Consider the following 27,893-nt stretch of genomic DNA (forward strand, 5'->3'; position numbering starts at 1 on the left):
TGTTAAAATGTTCTGACCACAGGTCCAGATTGTGGGCAGAACCGTCGGGTTTTGGACCCGGGTCGGTTCAGGAGGATTCTGGTTGAGGTGGAGAAAGGCAGCAGAGGTAGCAGGACAGCAGGTTCCTAAACAAGACACGACAGCAAAGACTCAGAGGTGTTGAACACGAACAGAACCAGGACCGGATCCATCTGGTCCACCCGGACCATCAGAACCCACCTGGACCATCAGAACCCACCTGGAGGCGGCTAGGCCTCGCTGGCGCTGCTGCTCCTCATCAGCTCCTTGATGCCCTGCAGGATCCGCTTGATGTGGCCCACCTTGGTCACGCCCAGATCCTGGAGAGACGAGCAGCCTGAGACCCCGCCTTCTCTGGAGACCCTCCCACATCCAACCGCATCCAACCACATCCAACCAACATCCATCCAACATCTATCCACACCCTCCCACATCCAACCACATCCATCCAACATCCAACCAACATACAACCACATACAACCAGCATCCAACTAACATCCAACCGCATCCACCAACATCCAACCACATCCAACATCCAACCGCATCCAACCACATCCAACCACATCCATCCAACCACATCCAACCACATCCAACCAACATCCCACCGCATCCAACCACATCCAACCACATCCAACCACATGCAACCAAGCCCAACCAACATCCAACCACATCCATCCAACATCTATCCACACCCAACCACATCCAACCGCATCCAACCAACATCCAACCACATCCATCCAACCACATCCAACCACATCCAACCAACATCCCACCGCATCCAACCAACATCTATCCACACCCAACCACATCCAACCGCATCCAACCAACATCCAACCACATCCAACCAACATCCCACCGCATCCAACCAACATCCCACCGCATCCATCCAACATCCAACCAACATCCCACCGCATCCAACCAACATCCAACCACATCCATCCAACATCCAACTGCATCCAACCAACATCCCACCGCATCCAACCGCATCCAACCAACATCCCACCGCATCCAACCAACATCCCACCGCATCCATCCAACATCCAACCAACATCCAACCGCATCCATCCAACCAACATCCAACCGCATCCAACCAACATCCAACCAACATCCCACCGCATCCAACCACATCCAACCGCATCCAACCAACATCCCACATCCAACCACATCCATCCAACAACATCCAACCAACATCCAACCACATTCAACCAACATCCAACCACATTCAACCAACATCCAACCACATCCAACCAACATCCAACCACATCCATCCAATATCCAACCACATCCATCCAACATCCGAGTAACATCCAACTAACATCCAACCAACATCCAACCGCATCCAACTAACATCCAGCTAACATCCAACCAACATCCAGCTAACATCCAACTGCATCCAACCAACATCCAATCACACCCTCCCACATCCATCCAACATCCAATCACATCATACCCCATCCAACGACATCCGACTAACATCCAGCCGCATCCACCCACATCCAACGACATCCGACTAACATCCAACCAACTTCCAACCACATCCAACCAGCATCCAACCAACATCCAACCACATCCAACCAACATCCAACCACATCCAACCAACATCCAACCGCATCAATCCCACATCCAACCACATCCATCTAACATCCAACCGCATCCACCGACATCCAACCGCATCCAACCACATCCAACTACATCTAACTAACATCCAACCGCATCCAACCAACATCCAACCGCATCCAACCAACATCCAACTAACATCCAACCGCATCAAACCAACATCCAACTAACATCCAACCGCATCAAACCAACATCCAACTAACATCCAACCGCATCCAACTAACATCCAACCGGATCCAACCAACATCCAACCGCATCCAACCAACATCCAACCGCATCCAACTAACATCCAACCACATCCATCCATCATCTAAGCATCCATCCAGCATCCATCCAACATCCAACCGCATCCAACCAACATCCAACCGCATCCAACTAACATCCAACCACATCCATCCATCATCTAAGCATCCATCCAGCATCCATCCAACATCCAACCAGCATACATCCAAAGTTCTCTCAGATCTCTGTCCATCATCCTAACAGTTGATAAACCTGCAGAGATGCTTCCACCACCTGAACATTATTCAGACTCTCCCTCATCCTCTCCTCTACCTTCAGGTCCCGCCTCTCCAGGTGGATCAGCTCAGCTCCACGGACATCGTGGCCGGTAAATATGTCCTTATACTCAGACAGACAGAGGAAATCCAGCCAAGCCCCCACTTCCTCGGTGCCCCACTGGTGAACTGAAACACCCACAGGAAGTGGTCCAGACAGAACAGAGAGAGAGAGAGACACCTTTATGCTGTGGTTCTGTGCTACCAGGCCCAGTGGACACGGACAGACCGAGGCAGCCAGGAGGTCCACAGCTCACCTGGCAGGGACAGCGTGGCGCACATCTCTTTGTTCTTGTTGTTTTTGTCCTTCTTGAACTTTGAGACGAGACGAAATTTACCGCTCTGACTCCGCTTGGAGAAATCTGCCAGAGGACCCTGAAGAGCAGAAGAACCCAAACCCGACTCAGCCGAGCGCAGAAAGAACCCAGTCACAGGTTCTGGGGTACCAACACAGAACCTAGGGCTCAGAGGAGGAGGCTCACCTCCTGGTCCAACGGGTCGATGATTGGACACAACCAGGGAACGTCGGACAGCCGACGGAGCTCCTGAGCCACAGAACCCAGAGCTGCGTTGAGCTGGTCCTGCTGAGGAGGATCCAACTGCTGGACAGACACACACAGAACCACCGTCAGAACCAGAACCGTGCCCAGTGATGGGAACGCTGGGAGAACATTTACCATGGACATCTTCCCAGCCAGGAGCAGCTCGGTCTCGCTGAGCAGAGCTTTGACGTCGCTCACCATGTGGACCACAGAGCTGCAGCTGAGAGCCTGAAGACACACAGAAGGTTCTGGTTAGTCCATCAGAACCCCACCAGGAGTCAGCAGGGTGGAGCTGAATGCTCTTGCTCATGGGCTCCTGGGCAGGACCGGCGTTCTGAGCGGAGAACACGTACCTCTGGGGTCTTGGCGTAGACCACGTCCATGGCCTTGGAGCTGGCGTTGACAGCGTGGGCCAGTTCCTGCTCCATGCTGTGGTGGAACTGGGCCACCTCCCGTATGCTGGGGGCGCAGAGAGGCGTCAGGCTCCCACATCCAACCACATCCAACCACATCCAACCAATATACAACCACATCCAACCTCATCCAACCAATATACAATCACATCCAACCAGCATCCAACCAGCATCCAACCACATCCAACCAACATATAACCATGCTGTGGTGGAACTGGGCCACCTCCCGTATGCTGGGGGCGCAGAGAGGCGTCAGGCTCCCACATCCAACCACATCCAACCAATATACAACCACATCCAACCTCATCCAACCAATATACAATCACATCCAACCAGCATCCAACCAGCATCCAACCACATCCAACCAACATCTAACCATGCTGTGGTGGAACTGGGCCACCTCCCGTATGCTGGGGGCGCAGAGAGGTGTCAGGCTCCAGCATCCAACCACATCCAACCATGTCCAACCACATCCAACCAGCATCCAACCAGCATCCCACATCCAACCAGCATCCAACCTCATCCAACCAGCATCCAACCTCATCCAACCTCGTCCAACCAATATACAACCAGCATCCAACCAACATCCAACCACATCCAACCATGTCCAATCAATATACAACCTTGTCCATCCAACATCCAACCAATAAACAACCAGCATCCAACCATGTCCAACCAACATCCAACCAGCATCCAACCTCATCATCAACATACAACCATGTCCAACCAGCATCCATCCAGCATCCAACTACATCCAACCATGTCCAACCAGCATCCATCCAGCATCCAACCACATCCAACCTCATCCAACCACGTCCAACCAGCATCCATCCAGCATCCAACCTCATCCAACCACATACAACCAATATACAACTAGCATCCAATCACATCCAACCAACATCCAACCAGCATCCAACCTCATCATCCAGCATCCAACCTCATCCAACCACATCCAACCACGACCGACCAACATCCAACCAGAATCGAACCACATCCAACCAACACCCAACACACATACGTGTCCATCCACGTCCAAACAGCATCCAACCACCATCCAACTACATCCAACCACATCCATCCATCCACCATCCATCCAGCATCCAACCACCATCCATCCAGCATCCAACCACATCCATCCACGTCCATCCAGCATCCAACCACTATCCAACTACATCCAACAAACATTAAACCACATCCAACCACATCCATCCATCCACCATCCAACCTCATCCATCCAGCATCCATCCATCCCACATCACAGATGGAAGCAGGAGTTCGTTAATCACCGAGCAAACGGACGACCTACCTGTGGATGAGGGCTCCGGCTGCCTGGCCGAAGTCACTGACCAGCAGAGCCTCTTCCTCAGAGACGGTCTCTGGCTGGGGGGGCAGGGAGGGCTGGGGGAACTCACACTTCTGTTTCTCCTCCCAGGACTTCAGGGTGTTCTCAAAAGCCTGTAAGACACACAGATGAAAACCACTGCTGGGCCTGGACCTGAACGGCAGGGCCCAACAGCCAGCAGAGGGACGCACCCGGTCTCTGGTCAGGGTCTGGGTCCGGTTCTTGTGTATGATCTTAATGTATCCGGGAGGCTGGATCCAGGCTTCCCCGTCCACCTGAACCGGGACACCCTCGTCCCCCAGGATGGTGATCTTTACGGTCCGACACTGAGGACAGGGAGACACAGTAAGAGACACAGGGCAGGAAGAGGGAGAGCAAAGAAACAGATGAAGAGAGGAGGGTGGAGGGTCAGGCAGACAGGTAAGCAGGCAGACAGGTAAGCAGGTAGGCAGGTAAGCAGGCAGACAGGTAAGCAGGTAAGCAGGTAAGCAGGTAGGCAGGTAAGCAGGCAGACAGGTAAGCAGGTAGGCAGGTAAGCAGGCAGGCAGGTAAGCAGGCAGGCAGGTAAGCAGGCAGACAGGTAAGCAGGTAGGCAGGTAAGCAGGCAGACAGGTAGGCAGGCAGACAGGTAAGCAGGCAGACAGGTAAGCAGGTAGGCAGGCAAGCAGGCAGACAGGTAAGCAGGCAGGCAGGTAAGCAGGCAGGCAGGTAAGCAGGTAGGCAGGTAAGCAGGCAGACAGGTAAGCAGGCAGACAAGTAAGCAGGCAGACAGGTAAGCAGGCAGACAGGTAAGCAGGCAGACAGGTAAGCAGGTAGGCAGGTAAGCAGGTAGGCAGGTAAGCAGGCAGACAGGTAAGCAGGCAGACAGGTAAGCAGGCAGACAGGCAGGTAAGCAGGCAGACAGGTAAGCAGACAGACAGGTAAGCAGGCAGACAGGTAAGCAGACAGACAGGTAAGCAGGCAGACAGGTAAGCAGGTAGGCAGGTAAGCAGGCAGACAGGTAAGCAGGTAGGCAGGCAAGCAGGCAGACAGGTAAGCAGGTAGGCAGGTAAGCAGGCAGGCAGGTAAGCAGGCAGACAGGTAAGCAGACAGACAGGTAAGCAGGCAGACAGGTAAGCAGGTAGGCAGGTAAGCAGGCAGACAGGTAAGCAGGCAGGCAGGTAAGCAGGCAGACAGGTAAGCAGGTACCTGGGCGATGCGGTGATGCTGCAGGTTGATGACTCTGGACACGGCCATCTGCATGCTGCCGAACACGGCCACCACCTCCAGAATCTTATCGTCGAAGGACGGCGCTGTGAAAGTCTGACAGACAAAGAGACACTGTGACATCACTGGTCAGCTGACCACCCACACATGGTCCAGTTTGGGCCGTGTTTAAAAAACAGCTGCTGAGGACATTCCTAGCTGTGGGTCCCTTAACTGGACCCCTGGAGGCGCCGCCTGATTCAATATAACTCAAATCGGCCAATCAGTGGGACGCGTTAAAGGCCATCCAATCATCTCAGGTCACATGTGAAACTTGCAGAGAGACCGTGGACTCTCAGAACCGGACCTAGGGACTGCTGCTGTACAGGTTCTGATCCAGATGACGGTACTAAGACTGTGATAGATCTGTGTGGTCGGACCAAACCTTCACCGTGGAAACAAATGCTTCATATACCGACATGAGACTGACCAATCACAGCACACAGGGACAGACAGACGTGGCTGGGTTCTTACGTCGTCCTCCTTGGTTCCGCCCCAGAAGTTGGTTCCTCCGGCGTAACTGGGGATGTTGAGCACAGCGATTCCCTGCAGACTGGGGAGGGGGATGGGCCGCCCGTCACACTGCAGCAGACACGGAGAACACACAGAGTGAAACGACTGCAGCCCGCCGTCACGCCTTACTGTGGTTCTGGTTCTGACCTCCAGCAGGACTCTCTGTTCCAGGTTCTTGTAGGTCCTGTGCAGCAGCTCTTTGGTCCCCAACACTCCGTACCACATCAAGTTCTTCGTGCGACTTCTGAACAGACAGAATCAGGCGTATGAGGGTTGCAGGCTCAGCTCCTGTAGGTCAGGATGTCATCAATCTGCCAAAATTATTCTGTTTTAACAAATCCTAAAACTTCGGACCCGTAGCATGACGAAACCCTCACCGTGTCCGACAGCCAGACTCTCATCTTCCTAGTTTTTCCCATATATGCAGACCATTAGAAGATTAATTTAGACCAGATGTTGGTTATTTAAAGGAGCTGTGAGTAGTACTGACACCTTGTGGCTCTAATCGGTACTACAGCTTGCCAATCACAACAATCTAATATGCCGTTTTTAAACGGTGTGTTGCTGTTGTGAATTTTTACTTCCACAGGACGGGTATACAGGGTTCCCCCCAGAAAATGGGGTAATCCTGTCGGTAGGTGTCGTGGTTGGTAAAATACCAAACCCTGAGAACTCTCATATGATTGGCCCAGGAACCAGGAAGTAAACACGAGCTGCACTCTGAACCAAAGTAGTTCCAGATGTTGTTTTAATGTTTTTTTATTTTATGACCTCATGGAGCCATTTACAGGTCAAGTAACCACAGTAAACAGTAGATATTGCAAGTAGTTTGCACTGTCCTAACTTACTGCATGTACATTATCTGCTTGGTTTCATAAGTTTTATGTTAAAAAAAAAATATATTGTTTAGCTATGTGTTTCTTCTGCCTGAATTTGGTAATTTGTGATTGTTACTGTTTGTAAAAAATGTTTTTATGTTGGTTGTAAAAATACCAGAATTTGTACATAATTTAATATTTTGTCTGACTGATTACATCATTTCAAAATATTAAATCAGTTGTTATAAATATTTACTCAGTACTTGAGTAGCCTTCTTACCAAATACTTTTTAATCTTACTGGAGTAATTTCTTGTCTAACTACTTTTTACTTTGACTTGAGTAAAAATATGTTGAAGTAGTGCTACTCTTACTTGAGTACAGTTTTTTGCTACTCTACCCGCCTACTTTTTTAAATATATTAAACAAGTTAGTTCAAGTTCAGAGTTATTTTAAGCATAAATCTGGATCTGTGTGGCTTTCTAAAATTTGCTAAGACAAATAAAAGGTTTGTTTTTATATTCGGACCCATTAAGCCTGCAGGTGCTGTACCTGCACTTCTCCGGGTGCTCGTCTCTCTTGTTGTTGAAGTCCAGAGAGATTTTAGCGTCCAGTCCGATGCCAAAGTAGTTGTTCATGACGCACTTCTCCGTGTAGCAGTCCCTGAAACAGACACACGGCTGTGTTACCTGTGTGCTCAGCCTAAAGGTAAAGGTGCGTGCAGTCAGCAGCCTCACATGTTGTCGGCGTCGCAGCTGAACGGGTCGGCGTTGACCAGCAGCCGGCTGATCACCGAGCTGCTCGACAGCGAGCCTGAAACACACACAGGCTCTAAGACCTCATTTGGACTCATACAGGTGAAGCAGGTGGGAGCACAGAGAGAGCATCTCACCTGGATACAGGATCTTTGTGTTCAGCATGGGCATGTTGTCTCTACTTCCTGTATGGACAGGAAGTGAAGCGGAGCTCCCCAGTGACAAGCTGCCTTTATGGATCAGCTTCTCACAGGGTGTCTTGCTCACTGAGAACAGAGAGACAAACAGGTGAGCACAGGTCCAGGATGAGCTCACCTGTCCTCAGGACCCACCATCACCTCTGCGGCTGCTGCGCTGTTTGGAGCTGAAGGACGACTGCAGGGACGTCTTGTCCTCTTCGCCATCTTCCTCCTCCTCTTCTTCCACCAGACCCACCTGCTGCTCAGCCCGACCCACAGAGAACATGTGCTGCTGCTGGGTCTGAGCGTTCTGCTCGTCCACAGCTGCAACACAGAAACATACATGCATACATCAGTCACACCTGGACACACACCTGTCACACCTGGACACACACCACTTACACCTGGATACACACCTGTCACACCTGGACACACACCACTTACACCTGGATACACACCTGTCACACCTGGACACACACCTGTCACACCTGAACAAACATAAGTCACACCTGGACAAACATAAGTCACACCTGGACACACACCTGTCACACCTGGACACACATCAGTCACACCTGGACAAACATCAGTCACACCTGGACAAACATAAGTCACACCTGGACACACACCTGTCACACCTGGACAAACATAGGTCACACCTGGACAAACATAAGTCACACCTGGACACACACCTGTCACACCTGGACAAACATAAGTCACACCTGGACACACACCTGTCACACCTGGACAAACATAGGTCACACCTGGACAAACATCAGTCACACCTGGACAAACATAAGTCACACCTGGACACACACCTGTCACACCTGGACAAACATAAGTCACACCTGGACACACACCTGTCACACCTGGACAAACATAGGTCACACCTGGACAAACATAAGTCACACCTGGACACACACCTGTCACACCTGGACAAACATAGGTCACACCTGGACACATATAAGTCACACCTGGACACACATCAGTCACACCTGGACAAACATAAGTCACACCTGGACACACACCTGTCACACCTGGACAAACATAGGTCACACCTGGACACACATAAGTCACACCTGGACACACATCAGTCACACCTGGACACACATCAGTCACACCTGGACCCTCCAACATCACACTTTTAAACAGCTCCTAAACACCTGGAGATAAACTAAACTGCAGAGGTCTCCTCCTTTGCAGGTGACCTACCTTTCTCTGTGTGCTCAATGATCTGTCGGATTGCTTTCTTCAGGCTGTTGGCTCTCAACATCAGCTGCTCTCGAGGTTTGAAAATGGCGGCCGCTGCTGATGGAGGGGGCGTGGCCCGCGGCGAACAGGTGGGGTGAGAAGGAGGAGCGGGATGAAGGGTAGGAGGCAGACTGACTGCCTCCGGCTCCTCCTGCTCCTCAGCAATGGTCGGGGGCGGAGCCGGGGGGAGCACGGACGACGCCTGGGACTCATCGTTCAGAGTCTTCAGCAGGGAGTCGAGTTTCTCCTTCAGAACGCCGCACTGCATCACAAACATGACACAATAAACACATCGTCTTCGTCATGACTCGACAAAAATGGAAACACAGCTCAGGGCAGCCGGTTCCCTTTTCTGAAGAGCCAACTAAAACTAGAAAAGGCTGTTTCTGCGTAACAGCGAGTGAGAATGCTAATCTGCAGAATGATTTGAGCAGAAGATGCAGAAGAGAAAAAGTAGCTGAAAAACATTGAAATCAGATTTAAAGAATTTGAAAAAAACATTTTTTTTCCCAAGAATTTGAAAAAAATTGAAGAATTAGAAGAAAGACGAATGTAAAGAATTTGAAAAATTTGAAGAAATTTGAAGAATGTGAAAAATGTAAAGCAATGTGAAAAAGTTGAAGAACTTGAAAAAATTTTAAGAATCTGAAAAAATTTGAAAAAATAGAAAAACTTGAAGAATTAGAACAATTTACAGAATTGGAAGAATGTGAAGAATTTGAAGGAATTTGTATCAATTTGCATTGATTTCAATGGGAACAGCCAAAATAAAATAAATAAAATCGCACAAACAGTGATATATATTAAAAAGTGTAAAAGTTAGGATAACCATGAGATATAGCAGTCATGCCGGCAACGAGCCGAACATTTTGATACCAAAATTGTTGAAATCGGTTGATGTATACGGGAGTAGTTAGATGCAGACGGAATAATAATAATAAAGAAAAACAGGAAAACAATAAGTGAGAATGCTGTATAGCAATCTCACTGATAAGCTGAACTAAAGGCGTACCTTCTTGGCCATGGCCTCCGACTCCTCTGAATTCTCGGTGTTCTTCTCATAAGCTTTACCAACACGGGCCACAAAGTCCTTCACGGTTTCACACAGAACTCTGGGTCGAAGCAGACAGACAGAGTTAGAGAACAGCACGACACACCTGGTGGTTATGGGTCCTCTAGAGAGAGACGGTCCTACTTGGCCGAGGAGATGACGACGGAGTGCTGGTCTGAGGTCAGGATCTTGGTCAGGTGAGCAGCCACAGAGTCCTCGTAGGTGAGAATCTGCTGCACCTGCAACCGAGGATGAAGCATGTAAACAACCTGCAGCAGAACTCCTAATGTTATCAGTCTGGCCCACAGTTTTTAACATGTGAAGCCTTTGATCAGGAACCTGCTGCAGGTCCTGAAGCACATCTGGGTGTGTTGAGTGAACTCAACATACCGTATTTTTCGGATTATAAGTTGCATCAGTCAAACAATGCGACATAAAGAGGAAAAAAACATATTTAAGTCGCACTGGACTGTACGCATCAGTTAATGTGAAAACATTTTATTTATTAAATTTTTAGGAAATGTTTATTTACACGTCAGTGAAGTTGTAAAACGCCCAGATAACAGAGGTGTAAGCTAGCGCTAGCTGCTACTAGCTTCACTGACAGTCCAGTAACAGGTTCTGTCTCAGTCTGGGTCCTTAGAAGAAGACTTCTTCTAAATTAATAGATTTTAATGTGAAAACAATTTATTCATTTAATTTTTACAAAGGAAATGTTTATTTACACGTCTTTATGGTTTGGGGAAAACACTGTCAAACCCCAGGGGTGCGCGCACCACACTTTGGGAATCCCTGGTATCGACTATAGATGTTTACTCCTTGATTCATGCAGGTCAAGATGAATTACCATTTAAATTTGATATACAAGTTAAACATAAGTTGCAGGATTGGCCAAAATATGAAAAAAGCGTGACTTATAGTCTGACTCTTTATAGTTTGCTGTATCAAACTATAAAGAGTCTGTCCCCCTTTTAATATCCTCAGTATTGCAGAAATGTAGTTTCTTCCCATTAACAAATTGACGCTTTTGTTAACGGTGTCACTTCCTCATTGCGTTTTGCATTAGAAAAATACGGCACACGAGGTTCTGTCCCTAAAGCCTATTAACAAACATGGCGGTCACGTTTCCAGTCTGCAGCAGGAAGTCACGTTACCTCAGAGTCGTCACTGCAGTCCTCTGTGACCGTGGAGGCGGAGTGTTGCCGGGGAAACTTGGTCTCATACACCATGATGCTCCACCTGAAGATTAAGGACGCGCACATGAGTGCTAATGGTCTCACCAGGAGAACAGCGCACACACCTGTCTGACAGCCCCATCCCTCACCTGTCCAGCATCTTGGTGCTGGCTCGCTCCAGCTTCTCCAGTATCTGAGGTAGCTGCGTGTCGTCGTCGCAGGCCGACCCCCAGCCCAGAACTCGAGCCAGGTCGTTCCCGGTTCCGAGTGGAAGAACGCCCAGCTGACACTGAGACACAGAGACGGTTAAACCTCAGAGCACCTGAGCCCGGCTGTCGGGCAGTTCTGTGCGCTGGGTACCTGTTTGTGCAGCGTCAGCGCGTCGATCTCAGACAGAACCCAGCCAACGCTGCCATCTCCTCCACACACCAGGATCCTGAACGTGTCAAACTTCTGGAAGAGTCGCAGACTGCCAGAGAAACGGGTTTATAGTTTCTTCACGCGGTCCACGTAAAACACGTCGTTAAACTGCGTGTGTGTGTGTGTGTGTGTGTGTGTGTGTGTCTCACCCCAGGTGAGGTCCTCCATTCATCAGGTCAAACACCTGTGCCGGGTTCAGCAGCTGCTTGAACCGCCGCAGGAACTTCACGCCCTGGTTGTCTCCGCTCTTAGAGTTTACAAAGACCAGCAGAGGACTGGTGCAGGACGGGGGACAGGACGCCTTCCAGAACCCTGGTTACACACACAGGTAGAGGATGAACCACTGTTAGTCATGCAGTGACTGCGTTTGACCACCGGAGGGCAGCAGAGCATTCCTCACCATCAGAGTCGATGCTGTTGAGCGCCGTTGGAGGAATCACGGACACTTTGCACTGACCCAGAGGACACTTGGATGACAGCTGCTCCTTACAGCCTGAGTGCACCTGGAGATGAAACACACCTGAGGTTCAGCACATCTGCTGGCAGCACATTTGATCAGGTGTGTGTGTGTGTGTCTGACCATGGCTTTACACCAGAGACACCTCCAGTCCTGCAGCCGGAGGACGCTGCCGCATGTCTTATCACAGACACTACACTTAGCCGAGACGGGAAGGTTCCCCTCCAACCACTGATGAGGCATCGACACCTGAAGAGACAGGTGAGGAGGACAGGTGAGACGACAGGTGAGACGACAGGTGAGGAGGACAGATGAGACGACAGGTGAGGAGGACAGGTGAGAAGACAGGTGAGGATGACAGGTGAGACGACAGGTGAGGAGGACAGGTGAGACGACAGGTGAGGAGGACAGGTGAGACGACAGGTGAGGAGGACAGGTGAGGAGGACAGGCGATAGGACAGGTGAGGAGACCAGGTGAGAGGACAGGTGAGGAGGACAGGTGAGACGAAAGGTGAGGAGGACAGGTGATGAAGACAGGTGAGGAGGACAGGTGAAGAGGACAGGTGAAGAGGACAGGTGAAGAGGACAGGTGACGAGGACAGGTGAGAGAACAGGAGAGGAGGACATGTGAGAGGACAGGTGAGGAGGACAGGTGAGAGGACATGTGAGGAGGACATGTGAGGAGGACATGTGAGAGGACAGGTGAGGAGGACAGATGAGACGACAGGTGAGGAGGACAGGCGATAGGACAGGTGAGGAGACCAGGTGAGAGGACAGGTGAGGAGGACAGGTGAGACGAAAGGTGAGGAGGACAGGTGATGAAGACAGGTGAGAGGACAGGTGAGACGACAGGTGAGGATGACAGGTAAGAGGACAGGTGAGGAGACCAGGTGAGAGGACAGGTGAGGAGGACAGGTGAGACGAAAGGTGAGGAGGACAGGTGATGAAGACAGGTGAGGAGGAAAGGTGAGACGACGGGTGAGGAGGACAGGCGATAGGACAGGTGAGGAGACCAGGTGAGAGGACAGGCGAGGAGGACAGGTGAGGAGGACAGGCAAGAGGACAGGTGAGGAAGACAGGTGAGAAGACAGGTGAGGAGGACAGGTGAGGAAGACAGGTGAGGAGGACAGGTAAGAGGACAGGCGGGAGGACAGGTGAGAGGACAGGGAAGAGGGCATGTGTCAGAGATCGTTGTGTCTTGTTCTGTCTCACCCCGTCCTCATCCTCAATGATGTCCTTCCCGATGGAAGCCAGAGTTGTCCACTTGCAGTTGTTGGTCGCTCGCACCGCGCAGCGTTTGTGAGCCTTGAACTTGCACACTGCAGCGTGGGAACATGCATCACTGTTAGCGGCGGCGCTGCTGCCTGTTTATTGTGCTGCGGTAGCGTTAGCTTACCTTCACAGGACAGGCCGTGGGAGGTGACTCCTGACAGCGCCTCCCTGCACACGTTGCAGTACGTGGGCCTGGCGTGGGAGCAGGCGTACCAGTTGTGCATCCCGCTGAAGTGGTCCATGCTGTACTGGGTGGACTGGGAGACAGAGACACGGTGAGCGGCGCCAGCTGGGGGGAAAACACCTGTCCTGGTGAGCAAACCGTTCTGACCTCATAGTTTTGCCTGTTCTGGACGCTACGCAGCGCAGCCATCCACTCCTCCATCTCCTTCCTGTTCTCAGCACACAGAATAAGGCGCCTGCAGGGGGTGATGACCTGGAGGACAGATACGGGACAAAGGTCAGGTCAGAGTTAGGAACAAAAACTGGAAAATTATCCTCTGGTTGACTTGGAGAGGATGGTCAGACTAGAAATGCTGACCTGAGCCCAGGTCTACTCTACTCAATATCTCAATAAGCCCTCAACAGGACCTCAGTAGGACCTCGACAGGACCTCAGTAGGACATCAACAGGACCTCAGTGGGACCTCAACAGGACCTCAGTAGGACCTCAACAAAACCTCAGTAGGACCTCAACAAAACCTCAGTAGGACCTCAACAAAACCTCAGTAGGACATCAACAGGACCTCAGTAGGACCTCAACAACACCTCAGTAGGACATCAACAGGACCTCGGTAGGACCCCAGTATGACGTCACTAAGACCTTGCTAGGACATTGTTAAGAGATCATTAAAACCTTGTTCAGACCTCATGAAAGACGTCTTTAAGACCTTGCCAGGCTGACATTAAGGCTACGTTCACACTGCAGGGAAATGTGACCCATATCCGACTTTTTGACGGCAGTGTGAACGGCCCAATTCTGATCTTCTCAAAAAATCGGATGTGTGCCTCTTCCATATGTGGTACTAATTCGGATACATATCGGATATTTTCAAAGCGTCGGCAGCCTGAACGGTCATGTCACATTTTATCCGTCTTTCACGTCTCTCCTGTCTCTCGTTACACATCCACACACAGCTGTAGCAGCTAGCGATCCAAAAAAAAAATTGATTGTCGGCTCCCGTTGCTCAACAAAACTTTATTGAACACTTCTAGAAACAATTACATTCACAGTTACTTCTGTCAACAGCGCACTGATGTGTGACGTCTCCTTCTCTTATCAGCGCGTTTGGCCGATCCTGCGACTTATATTCAGGTGCGACTTATATATCAAATTTAAATGGCAATTCATCTTGACCAGCATGAATCAAGGAGTAAACATTACTGTCTATAGTATAAATATTCAATGTATCATGATGGAGGAAAAAAGCTTTGTGCAGCGGTCCTGCCGCTGTCCCGACGTAGCAGAAGAGCTGAGTTGAACGCTCCTTCCCCACCCAGTCGGTGTTGCAATTATGCGAAACAAAAAGACTAGGGCTGCACTTAAAATATATAGAATTTGTTGATAATTATCAATATCGATAATCAATATGATTTCTATTTTATCGATATGCTACCCCAGAAAGAGCTTCTCAACAAAATCAGAGACATCCCCGGTTTTCGTTAAAGAAACCTGGTCACCTTAAGTTAAAAATTAATTGAAACATTGACTTAGACAACAAAGAACACATGTTTGAATGTTGTTTCACTGTTTCAGTCTGTATTCATACAGCGGAGAGTTGCGTGGTGCAGCTCGAAGGACCCAGACAGCAACAGAACCCCGTTTTTGGGCTGTGAGTGAAGTTGATAACAGCTAGCGCTAGCTTACGGCTCTGTTATCCGGCTGGGTTACAACTTTGATGATGCGTATAGTCCGGTGCGACCTTTATATGTTTTTATCCTCTTTATTACGCATTTTTAGACTGATGCAACTTAGATTTCAGAGCGACTTATAGTCCGAAAAGTACGGTATGTCTGTTGGCGGTCGCATTTAATAGTAGTATGAATGGCCATCTTAAAAAAAATCAGATTTCAGCAAAAAGTCAGAATAGACCTGCAGTAAACGTAGCCTAAGAGCTCTCAGTATCTTATTAGAACCCTGTTTAAGCCACAGCAGGACCTTGTTCAGAACTCAATGAGACCTCATTTGGACCTTGTAAAAAGTTTAACTCTCATCGCGGTGTCATCTGTCCTAGAAGCTGGAAACAATCTAAACCTTTTTTTTTTTTTTTTACTGTTTTTATCTTATGGCAGCTTTCAGAAAGCTTCTGCGTTATGACGACGACTCCATGCTGCCTTCAGGGACACTCTGACCTTCCGTCATCTGAACATCAGAAATTATCCACGGTTTCCACGGAAAATGTTTCCAGTCTCAGTATTCTGGCGAATTCCTGTATTTTTATTCTGATTATCTCACTGGAATTGAACCCGGCAGGCGCGTGCGTGACGTAGACGTCCGCTTCCTGTCAGATGTTCAACAATGAAGCCTCTGTTCCCACAGCGACAGAAATAGACCCAGTAAAAAAAGGAGAAACTGCTGTTCCAGCTCCCTGACCATCATGTGTCTGTTTGTTCGTTTATCCGGAGAGGAAAGCTGCTCCTCTCCTTGATCTTCCTTAGTCGCTGTTTCCAAACTATTTCCTGGCTTCATTGCACCATCCCAGTTTAGAAGCTCCTGCAGCCTTGCTGGAGGCCAGGTGCATTATGGTCCGTTCCTCTGGATCAGGCCAATGGATCTCTGATGTTAATGTCGCCTCACATCATCAGCAGCTCTGAGAATAAAAGCATTTCTTCTACCTTTTAGGGACCGTTTCAGTACCAAACATGGATAAACTAAAGCTGCTCTGGAATGCTCTCAGACCCAAAGGCAAGTCCTTGATTGTTTGTTTAATCCATCTTTGCTGAGGCAGTTCCCTGATGTTGATGTTGCCACACGATGGGTTTAATAATAATTATTCACATATCTGTAATGTAGCGGTACCACTGAAATCTGCTTCTGTACCTCTTTAAAGAAATCCATTAAACTCACGGTTCACAGACTCCACTCCAGAGAACCTTGGATCTCTTTAGATGAAATCATAAAAACTGGAATATTTCTCAAATTCTGTTACAATAGTCTCTTGTTTCCTCTAAAGCTGATGCTAATTTCTTTGTGAGGAAGGATTTTTCCATCAATGTGTCATAACTTTGTTTCAGGCGCTTCTCAGTCTCTGTTTGATCCAGTAACACTATCTAACATTTTATCTTTGATAAAGACCTACCTGTCCAAACGACCTTCTTCTTCACTTTTAACGGTTCTGGTTCCCAGTTCTTTAAAGCATGCCGTTGTTGAGCAGTTATTAAAAAAGGACAACTTGGATTCTACAGAATTTATCTGCAAAACCTATTTTATGTCACTTGTCCTCCTTCATAAAACTGCGTCAGTTGTATCAACCACTTGCAGATAAACTCTGATTAAACTGAAACACCAATTACCAATTAACTGAAATCAAGCAATGTCTATGTATTGGCCTATTATGTCAAACCAAACCCCAGAAAGCTTGGTATCATTTTTGATTCTGCCAGATTATTGGAGTGCCTCGTGAATCAATCATAAATGTGTTTTTTTCAGCTAAGAAATATTTTAGAGTTTTGAATCTGGTGTCAAAAGCTGGTTTATTCATGCAGGTGATTATTCACAGGAAGCTGTGCATAAACCGTCGCACTCTTGGCTCCATACTTTAGACCTTGTGCTGACATATTGCATTGATTGCGAAGAATTAACAGTATTTTCTCACAACCCTGTCCTATCTCACCATTTTTAATAACCTTTGAGTTCAATTTAACTGAGTTCTCCACATCCCAAAAGAAGGTTTCATTATAGTAGATTTTTACCAGATAATGCTGTGTCAAACTATAAAAGATTCAGTCCCCCTTTCAATATCGTCAGTATTGCAGAAATACCCTGTAGATGGCAGCAATGCTGTTTCTTCCCATTCACAAATAGATGTCTTTGTTAACGGTGTGACTTCGTCATTGCGTTCTGCATTAGACAATGTAGCTCCCTTGAAAAAGAAGGTGATTATTCACAGGAAGCTGGCTCCCTGGTTTAATTCAGAGCTGCGTTCTTTGAAGCACAATGTTAGGAAATTGGAGAAAAAATGGCGCTCTACACACCAAGAGGAATCCTACTTAATCTGGAGGGACAGACTATTGTTGTATAACAAGACCCTTCGCAGAGTTAGAGCAGCATATTTTTCATCAATAATTGAAGAGAATAAAAATAATCCAAGATTTCTCTTCAGTACAGTTGCCAAACTTACCCAGAGCCACAGCTCTGTTGATCCATCCATTCCCTTAGCTCTTAAAAGTAACGACTTTATGGGATTCTTCATAAATAAAATTGATGCCATTAAAAATAAAATAATTGGCATCCTCCCAAACATGATTACCTTGTCCTCAGTAAGTGAGGCAGCGTTGGAGGAATCCTTAGAACCTGCGCAGTGTCTGAACTGTTTAAAAGCAGTAGAGCTTTCTGAGCTATCTAAAATTTTAGCTTCATCTAAACCTTCTACCTGTATGTTAGACCCATCCCAACCAAGTTGTTTAAGGAGGTATTCCCTTTGATCAGTGGTCCTATTGTAGACATGATTAATCTATCCTTGGTAAATGCATATGTACCACAGGTTTTTAAAGTAGCTGTTAAACCTTTACTTAAGAAACCTTCTCTTGATCAAGATGAGTTAGTAAATTACAGACCTATATCTAATCTTCTTTTCTTATCTAAAATTCTTGAGAAAGTAGTTGCTAATCAACTTTGTGAACATTTACAAAGTAATGACCTATTTGAAGAGTTTCAGTCAGGCTTCAGAGCTCATCATAGCACTGAAACAGCTCTGGTGAAGGTCACTAATGATATTCTTATGGCCTCAGATAATGGAAAACAATTCCATCTATTTGTTTCTTCAACGCTGAAGTATTTTAAACTACTGTAATGACAAAATTACCACATTCCATCACTCTGCTGCATTCTCCTACTGCTCAACAGTTTTGAATTATTTGCTGTCATTTCAGTTTCTAACAACGTTCTCTCTGTTTATTCTCTTCAGAGTAGCTCCATCTGGCCTGGCGCTCTGTTCAGCTGTGACGCCATCCTGCGTCAACAGCTTCTTCTAGATGGTTCAGCGGGTCCTGCCTCTCAGAGTCTGTTTCACTCCTACACGTAGCTGCTGGTTGATCTTATACTGTGACTAACTCTTTGTTCTCTCTTTCATCCTCTAGACCTAAAAAAAACTATCTGCTTAACCGTTTCTCTCCTACATTAAGCCACTGAAGGAGCTACTGCTGCCATTACCCTTTTCCTTTCCTCTCATGTAGCTGTGACATCATCAGGGGAGGCAGATCATCCTCTATTACCATCTAACATAGAAAGTACTCCTAGGTCAATGTGAGCTTCTGTGCTTTCTGTGTCTCTGCTCTGTCTTCTCTAACATAGAAAGTACTCCTGGGTCAATGTGAGCTTCTGAGCTTTCTGTGTCTCTGCTCTGTCTTCTCTAAGCCCCAGTGGGTGGAGGCAGATGAGCGTTCACACTGAGCCTGGTTCTGGTTCTGCTGGAGGTTCTCCTCCCTGTTAAAGGGGAGTTTTCCTCTCCACTGTCGCTTCATGCATGCTCAGTATGAGGGATTGCTGCAAAGCCATCAACAATGCAGACGACTGTCCACTGTGGCTCTACGCTCTTTCAGGAGGAGTGAATGCTGCTTGGAGAGACTTGATGCAACCTGCTGGGTTTCCTTAGAGAGGAAACTTTCTCACCAACCTGGAGGATCTGATGGAGTCTGACTTTGGAAAGAGCCTTGAAGTGACGTGTTTCATGAATTGGTGCTATATAAATAAACTGACTTCAATTAGAGATAATTATTCATGTTTTTATCTAATCTTATGTAACAGTGTTTTCATGTGACTGAATACGAAAGATCCTGACCGTCTCCTGTCAGCTCATCATGCTGCTGCGAGCCTTAAAATCAACACAAGAAAGAGACGGCCCATAGCTCCAGTTTTAATGTCTTTACTTCGACTACTGCCACATTTTAGGATTTATTTTAAAAGGTTAGTCTCTACTTATGGAGCCCAGTGTGGTCGATCCTCTGCCTCCATCTCCAGAGTCCTACAGCGTTAATCACCGTCTGGGATCTTCCAGCCAAACACTGTTAGCGGCTCCATAAACATTTTAAGACCGGGGGGATAAATCCTTTAGAGCCGTGGCCCCCAGATTGTGGGAGGCGTTGCCTCCATCTTTGCACCATCTGTTGATTCTTCCAAGAAGCAGCTGAAGACTAATTTATTCAGACTGGTTTTTAACTACTTTTAGGCTCCATGATGCTACGTGTGTCCTGATTTATCTTTTCTTTTATCTTCTTATCTTAAGCTTGTTTTTATGAGGGTTTTTTTTTTTTTTTACTGTGGAAGTTGCTATATGTATATAAATAAAGTTAACTAACTACAAAAAGGAAGTTTACACAGAGCTTCTACCTCTGTTGGCTGCAGCACAGACACCGACCCAAACGTCTAGCTCAGTGCGACGGATCAGGCTGCCGGCCCGATCCGCGCAGATGGACCGACGCCACAGCGGCTCTGACTGCCGACCCCGAGGCATCGGCATTCAGCTCAGGAACCATCCGACCGATCCGCTTGGATCAGAAACATTTAAATGTTCCTAAGGTGAAGAATTTCCATCAAACGGGAAGAGAACTGCGACCCTGGACACGACTGGAGTCAGAAAACCCAATCGGACCCGAACCTGGTCCCAGAGTGCTTCCTGGAGGGTGTAACAGTTGTTAGTTCTGACTAATGTCGGGTCTGATGGGAACTGATCAGGATGATCATCGGACTCATCTGAGCTTTAAAAAGTTGGTCACATGATTTCTGAGAGAATGCGCAGAGAAAAGGAAGCACCAGAACTCTGCAGGACACGATAAACAACACACAGCAGAGCAAGAGCTGGACTTGGAGCGGATCAGCATGAATCAGCAGGAAGGCTTCAGAACCGAGGACGGGATAAAAACCCGCAGGAGGCTGAGCGAGAGGAACAACCATCCTCATCAATGTGAACCGGAGCATCAACAGAGCAGCGAGCTGAGCGCAAGGACAGAGAGACAACCTCAACCCGATGGACCAATCAGCTGTCTTACCGACTCCAGGTCCTCCTGAAAGTGCTGCTTACGGGCCTGGTTCTGGTCCAGATGCTGGTCTGACTCTGAACTGGGTCTGAGGCTCTGCTCTTTGATCATCCGACTGGATCTCGCTTCCCTCGCCCCTCCCACCTCCCTTAAAACAGCTCATGCCCACTTCCTGTCTGACGTCTCTCTCTCTGCCTCACACACACACACCCAGCGGGCTATAAATACACTCCACCACATGATCCGTCACACAAACACACGCCGCCCCACATTTACAGCCTCACAACAGGAAGTGACATCACTTCCAGCAGGTCTCAGAGCAGTAGTGTGGATCTGATCCAGGGTCAGTGGCTGCAGGTCTGACGCTGGGATTATGTGACGTTCATGAACCGGGTCTGGGTTCCTGCTGGTGCTGAGGCTGAAAAGTTCCTCTGAGGGGAACCAGGTCCGGTCCTAAGAGAGTCTGAGTCGGGCCGAGGGATCAAGGAGTTTGTTAACTTTGTTGGGAATGTGGAAAGTCTCACAAAAACACAGAATTTGGGAATAAAATAAAATTATATTCAAGAAAGAATAGACCTGTGTGTTTTTGGTATTTACAGAAATATGGAGTGAATTTTGTTCCATTATTGCTGCAAGCAAAGAACATGTTTTGTAAATGGAAAGTTGAAAAAAACATTTTGTCATGTTTAATTTTCTTTTTTTATTTAATTTTTTTTACAGATTTTATATTTTCAAATTTTTTCTTCAAATTTCTCTTTTTCAGATCGAGCTTTACAAATTGCATCATTTTCAAATTGCGTTTTACGGATCACGTTCTCGTCACGCCTGGGGGCGGGCTTTCCTCTGGCGTGAGGAGCGAAGACGCATTCCTATTGGTCTGCAGGGATATTAGCAACGTTTTTATTGGTCAACGTGTGTCAAGAGCGAGACGTGAAGAGAATGTTATCGTAAAAGGCAGTTTGAAAATAATGCAATTTGTAAAATTCGATCTGCAAAAGAGAAATCTGAAGAAAAATAAGTTTGAAAATATAAAATCTGAAAAAAAAAATTATATTTGAAAATATAAAATAAGATTTTTTTTATTCTTAAAAAATAAAAAAACTTAGAAAACAATAAAATAACTAAAAAAAAACAAAGTTTTGCAAAGTGTAACTTTTGGATTGCACATTTTTCAAATTTTCATTTATAAAACGGGTTCTTTGCCACAATAATGGAACAAAATTCAGATGATTTCTAGGCGGCGAACAGACGTACAGTTCTAGTCCTGACCTCGGTACCTTTGCTACACGTCTCCCTCCCTACTGTTATTCATAAAGGCCATAAAATGTTAGTTGTATTTTTTTGTAATCCAAACAAATATTAAACGCGTGTTTAAAAAGAATAGTGGTGTACAAAATGGCTCATAATTAGAGAATGTTACACTGAAATTTCTTTTAAAGTATGTAACTTCTCCACTAGATTAATTTATATCCCTTTTATCACTCTTGAGTTTATCTTCCTTTTTACATCTTAAGCAGTCAGTCAATCCAAGAGAACAAACTGCTGAAGCTGAAAGATCTGTAGTTCTACATTCAACCCAAACTACAGTACTGCTGGTTTTAGTCTGCTGCATTTATCCTTCCACTTCTTTATTTAGAATTTAAATAAACTGTATTTGAGTTCTCTTTGAACCATCAAAGCTTCTTGTTAATTGACGTTCTGATCAGGCTGTGGATAATCGACTGTGTATGTGGCATGCAGAGTGAAGCATCTTCTCTTGGAGAGCATCTTTGGCAGAGTTCAGCAGAGCGATGCTGCAGGGACTACTTTCAGCGGTGGAAGGATCTGGGAGTGATTCTGTTTGGACTCACGGTGAAGCTGTTGTTGACGTTCTTGGTGCTGGACTCGGCCACGCTGGCGTCCGTCAGGTCCACCTCATCGAAGATGATCGACTACAGACAGACACGAAGGCCTGTTACGGCTTATCCAGTGCTAACCAATCAGATGCATGACGATCAAACGCAGGCTCCGCCCACTGCCCGTCTACCTGACAGCTCACCTTGCTGGTCTGGGCGTAGTACAAAGTCCTCCCTCTGAGCTTGAAGTATCGTCTCTTCCAGCGCTGGAATGAGTTGGTTTGTTTGAGGAGCGTTCCTTCCTTCAGGACGGTCTGTAAGAAAGGGGGCGGAGCCTTAAGATCATCATCATCATCATCAATGATGGGGGGGGGGGGGTTACAACAAAGTTGTAACAGTCAGTTTAATCGACAGCTGTTTACAAAATTGTAAAATAAAAATAAATAAACGAGGTCTTCTTACGCTGTTTTGTGTTATTTTAAATGGCAAGATAAACGGTCTTCTTCCAACTTTTGTCACTTTAACCTGACAAATAAAAGTAAGCCACCAAACACTATTCCAGCACGTAGTGTGTATTTATGATTTTACATTGCTGAAAGAGGAGGATGGCTGATAGCAGGACAGAAACATTATGGCTGTTTCTCAATTCACGAGAACGCGAGAACGTGAATTGAGAAACAGCCTAAGACTTCATGAAAACACAAGAGTTTAGACTTCCCAGTACATCCCTTTGTAATATAAAATATGACAGTTTACTGGATTAAGGAAATGTCTAGTATACTACATGCTATCACACATAATTTGAGAATTTAGAAACATTTGCTCTTTATTTCCCAAAGTTTTCGGGAGATGTCTGAAAGACCTCGTTTATTTATTTTTATTTTACAATTTTGTAAACAGCTGCCGATTAAACTGAAATTAAATTAAACTCAACATGATTATAGGAGTTGTTTTACCGAGAAATCAACTAGAAGCGCCGGGAAAACGGCTGCAAAGCGCGCTCCCGACACGGGGGAAACAGAATTTCACGGGGGAACAGAATTGCGCACAACACCGGAGCAGAGCGCCTGTGTTTTTTCCTGCCATTCACTATATGCACGCACGAAAGCAACAACAAAAAAACGCCTGTTACCGTCAAATAAACAGCATATCGAGTTCGTTTTTTTTTTTTTTATGTTGCCGAGGCGGCCGCCTCGCCAAGAGAGCGCTGCGGGAAACCCTGATCATGGAGTACCACAGGGTTCAGTGTTTGGGTCCCTTCTTTTAAACTGCAAAAATTATCAGACAACATGGGAGAAATTTCCATAGTTATGCTGTTGTTACTCGGCTATATTTATCCGTAAAGACTACAAGCTTGTCTCAAAGGAATAAAAACCTGGACGACTTTTAATTTGATGTTTTTTTGTGTCTCTATAAGGACAGGATGAAGAACACCATCGTCCTCCTCAGCTTCCTTCCATTGAAGCTCCTGTTTTCTTAATTACCTCAATCTTTAACACCAATGAACATCAGAAATGGTTTTTAATAACTTTATTTCCACCAATACCACCTGTCACTGGGAGTTGGGATGTTTTATTGTTTATGTGCTTTCTTTCTCTGGGAGACTCTGCAGACAGCGCTCAACGGCGCAGCCAGTGGTGAAAATACGCTTATAGGTCCTTTAAAAGTCACTTTCTAACCAGTTATTTTATTGCTGACAACATCTGTGCTTTTACACATTTAATAAATGTCTTTCTGGGACATGTTTTCAGTTTTTTTGCTCTGTTCTCTGTGGTTGCCATAGCCAAATAGGAAATAACAATGATCAGCTGGCTCATTTAAATATTAACATACCTGAGGATTGCATTGACCATTTATTGTTCAACGTTGGTGTGTAGAGGACAGAACAATTAAAATAGATAAAATTAAAGGAATATGTCATGAAACAAATAAATCTACCATTAAATAATTAAATGCACCATTAAATGGTCCCATTAGATAATGAAATGTACCATTTAATTGTCAATTGCAAGACTACTACTCTACTCACTGAGCCAGTCACCCCGGCACATTTAAACTATTAAACGGACAGTTAAATAGTTAAATGTGCCAGTGAACTATTGAGGATATGTTTTAAAGGGTGACATTAAATAATTAAATACTAGATAAATAAACAGAATCGCAGGAAGTACGTTCCAACCTGACGTCAAAAAGTCGTATTAAATCCAGTCTGTTTGGGGATAAACTGCAGGTTTAGGGTTTCTTATCTTTCTCTCGGTTCCGGCATTGATTATAAAAATGGCGCCGCCTGCCTGCAGCAGGATGCCTCTCCTATCAAACTGAGTGGGCGGGATAAACGAATCGCAGATTAGGTCGTCTTTGCCTTTTTGCGTTTCCAGTTTGCCTCCGTTGGACAGCAGGATAAAACATGGACGCCTGCACTGTTTGTTAAAACAGTAACAATGACTATAACGCTGTTCTAGGCAGTATTTCGTGCAGATAAATGGAGCTGATACATCCCATCTGATGAGCGCTGAGAGGCAGCACCTGTACGACCGACTAAATGTTACATAAATAATAGAGAGATGCTAAAAACAGACAAAGTTTGAGGTTTTCCTCGATGCTGCTGCGAGTAGCGGCCATCATGAATGCAGAAGTCTGGTACCGTCCTGTTTCACCGCCTTTAGGGGCCATTCCGGTTAAATTTGAAGCCATGAAATAAATAAAAACAGAGTGAAATAATTACATATTTAAATGTATGCTTTGTTTTTAAATGATCATTTTGTTATTTAATGGGCCATTTATTTATTTCATGTTATATTAGGTCCCTTTTAGCCCTCCAAACGGACCATGAGGAGGAACCAGGTACCAAACATTTAGACGCCGCCGTGACCTAGAAAGGAAAACCGTTTGCTGTTGTGTGTGCGCATGGTTTTATAAAGGGATTTTTTTTAAGTTTACGGCTTTTGCAAACTTTCCTACGCTGTGTTTTGTAAATGAGACGGCAGATCAGTTTGATGTTGATGTCTGACGTGTTCAGAGGGAACGCTGTGGATAAAAAAAAAAACAACCACTGAGCTTTTCCTTGTTATTCCCACATCACTCATTCTCCACGTGTTTAACTCCAACCAGGAAAAAAAAGGCAGCTTTAAATAGAAAGCTGGCTCCAGTCAAACCTCCTGAACTCAGCCACCGCTGCCTTCAGGCGTGGTAGGAACTCACAGCTTTACGGAGTCATTCTATGAATATCAATTCAACAATAACAGCCATCAAACTGCTTTGATTAAACACACAGTTTGATTTGAACAACAACATCATCTTGTTATAATTACTGTGATTTATACTAAAAATAAGATGGTTTTATAAAAACTATTTGTACTTATTGTCTCAGAAGGTTTGCTGAGTGAGTTTTGAGGGTATCCCTGAATGCAGCAGCAGGTAAATAAAGCAATTAATCAATTAATCGTTACCAGGTGCTCACATCTATCAGCCATGATCTGCACAGATGGGTCCCTTCCCAGAGCAGAACCCGGGTTTAAGATCTTTCCTCGCTGTTTCTACAGAATAATTTTAACTTCCTCCGTTTTTTAAAGATCTAAATCCCGTTAAACGGGAGTTAACTCGAAGCTGCAGGTGATACGCAACACCGGCACAGTTTGGAGAAACAACAGGTTCCGACCCACAAACATCAGATGCAAGAACGCCCGGACCGAATTTAACCCAAAAATCCGTCACATTTCCAGATAATCTCTTCGCGGATCTTATTCTCGGCACAATAAACCGATTCCTAACGCGTTTTAATGGAAGATGCGTTCTGTCCTTAAATCGGCATCATTACAACTCAGCAGCTCAGGATTCCGTTCTTTCTGGGTAAATAAACGACACCCGAACTCCATTTCAAAGCGTTAGCATCTACATTCCGATTAAGTCTCTAGAATAAAATTAAACCGATGAACAAATTGAACCATGGACCAGCCGGGGGATAAAAACAAAAGCCTTCTTTAATTCGGCATCATTAGAACTCACCAGCAGCCAACAGTTCCGTCGGCACCGGAACTTAGCAGTCGGACCAAACTCCATTTAAAATCCACTGAACTTAAATATGAACAGAGCCTTAAAAACATAAACATGTTCAAACCCAGATCTTAAAGCAATTATAGAACACGAATAAACCCCACTCTTTAATTCGGCGTTAATTAAAACGGGACATTTGTCCAGATTTTGATTCTAGCAGCCTTTATTTTAGCCCAAGCAGGCTGGCTGCGGCTGCCTATAGCGGGCAACGGCGGAGTAAAAGTTTCAGTACAACATACAGATTATTTTGAAACCAGCGACGAATCCGAGAACAATACTTATGTAATCGGAGAGTCATCATATATATTTTCTAAAACTCTCTGAAATAACTTCTTCAGGGCTGGAGCTGTAAAAGTGCACGTTTTTCTCCGGGGGTTTGGCGCACCAGTGCTCCATCGGACAGGGCAGAGCAGCCCGGGGCTGTGCGGGGCCCACTCCGCTGAATGACCACCATAAACCCCCCAGGCGTGAACGTATCATACCTTGCTGCGGATCTGACCGGATGTGGACACTTTCCGGATTAGTTTCTGCGGAGATCCGGGCTCCTGCTCCGGCTCACTATCCGAAGACTCGTCCGGACACCGGACCGCAGTGGACTCCGGTTCCCCTGCCTCCGCCATCCTGTCATCATCATCAAGCCCCCGACGAGCAGCGGAGAAACACCTCCCCCTAGCGGCGGGCAGTGGACAGCGCAGCGGATGGCCAGAGAGGAGCGTACACTGCCCTCTGCTGGTCAATCCTACACACTACAAGGAAAACAGCAGGCGTCGACGCACAAAAAAAATAAAAAAAATAAAAAAACTACTGACTAAACCTGTCCATCCTTTAGGTCAGTTGGATAAACAACATAATTTGCATTTGTAAAATCCCGAAGTAAAAAGTATTCCTGTAAATATATCTTCCTTACTTCAAAGTGAGATGACTATAAACGTTTTAACATTTGATAAAAAAAAAAGCTTTTTAATCGTCTGAATTGCCTCAAACGTTTTGGGTATCCTTCAACAAGCGTTTCATTATAGGTTGCTTGAATTATGGCCCATTTTGTCTGTCAGTACTAGTGTAGTACTGCATCAGGTTAGCAGGCCACGTTGATTGCACAAACATTTTCTTTGGGTCCGTGATCGTGGTTTTATGACGGCGACTGCCTTGTTGCCTTTAAGCCACTTTGTGACTTGGGGGTAAGATGTGGGG

At 46.3% G+C, this 27,893-nt stretch overlaps 1 protein-coding gene across 3 annotated transcripts; it reads right to left on the bottom strand.

The window, feature by feature from the left end:
• On the bottom strand, window positions 1-27,365 carry LOC105921278 (diacylglycerol kinase delta). Of its 3 annotated transcripts, XM_036127789.1 has the most exons (31): window positions 27,185-27,365; window positions 22,853-22,963; window positions 22,665-22,745; window positions 13,953-14,057; window positions 13,746-13,878; window positions 13,562-13,668; window positions 12,473-12,598; window positions 12,293-12,395; window positions 12,042-12,204; window positions 11,833-11,941; window positions 11,622-11,761; window positions 11,452-11,536; window positions 10,442-10,536; window positions 10,259-10,358; window positions 9,208-9,508; window positions 8,158-8,322; window positions 7,957-8,085; window positions 7,802-7,877; window positions 7,617-7,727; window positions 6,395-6,491; window positions 6,209-6,316; window positions 5,678-5,791; window positions 4,681-4,815; window positions 4,454-4,602; window positions 3,088-3,193; window positions 2,870-2,962; window positions 2,675-2,794; window positions 2,450-2,567; window positions 2,191-2,321; window positions 239-338; window positions 1-125 (listed from the first exon to the last, which is right to left on the bottom strand). In XM_036127789.1, exons 1-30 carry the CDS (start codon window positions 27,320-27,322, stop codon window positions 249-251), a joined length of 3,639 nt encoding a protein of 1,212 aa, XP_035983682.1. In that variant the 5' UTR covers window positions 27,323-27,365; the 3' UTR covers window positions 1-125; window positions 239-248. The 3 variants fall into 3 exon arrangements, with proteins under 3 accessions (XP_035983682.1, XP_035983681.1, XP_035983683.1); XM_036127788.1 differs by lacking the exons at window positions 22,853-22,963; window positions 27,185-27,365 and having other exon boundaries at window positions 2,675-2,791; window positions 22,665-22,762; XM_036127790.1 differs by lacking the exons at window positions 22,665-22,745; window positions 22,853-22,963; window positions 27,185-27,365 and adding an exon at window positions 20,827-20,929.
• Between the last annotated feature and the right edge of the window lie 528 nt (window positions 27,366-27,893).

The sequence above is a fragment of the Fundulus heteroclitus genome, chromosome 23, assembly GCF_011125445.2.
Source record: "Fundulus heteroclitus isolate FHET01 chromosome 23, MU-UCD_Fhet_4.1, whole genome shotgun sequence".
Taxonomy (NCBI): domain Eukaryota; kingdom Metazoa; phylum Chordata; class Actinopteri; order Cyprinodontiformes; family Fundulidae; genus Fundulus; species Fundulus heteroclitus.

Bases quoted from the DNA above. Each gene is read 5' to 3' on its own strand.
- LOC105921278 (XM_036127789.1), bottom strand. From the start codon at position 27,322: ATGGCGGAGGCAGGGGAACCGGAGTCCACTGCGGTCCGGTGTCCGGAC. The intron at 22,964-27,184 runs GTATGATACGTT...CCTTTCTTACAG, and splicing joins CCGGTCAGATCCGCAGCAAG to ACCGTCCTGAAGGAAGGAAC. The intron at 4,603-4,680 runs GTGCGTCCCTCT...TGTGTCTTACAG, and splicing joins AGACCCTGACCAGAGACCGG to GCTTTTGAGAACACCCTGAA.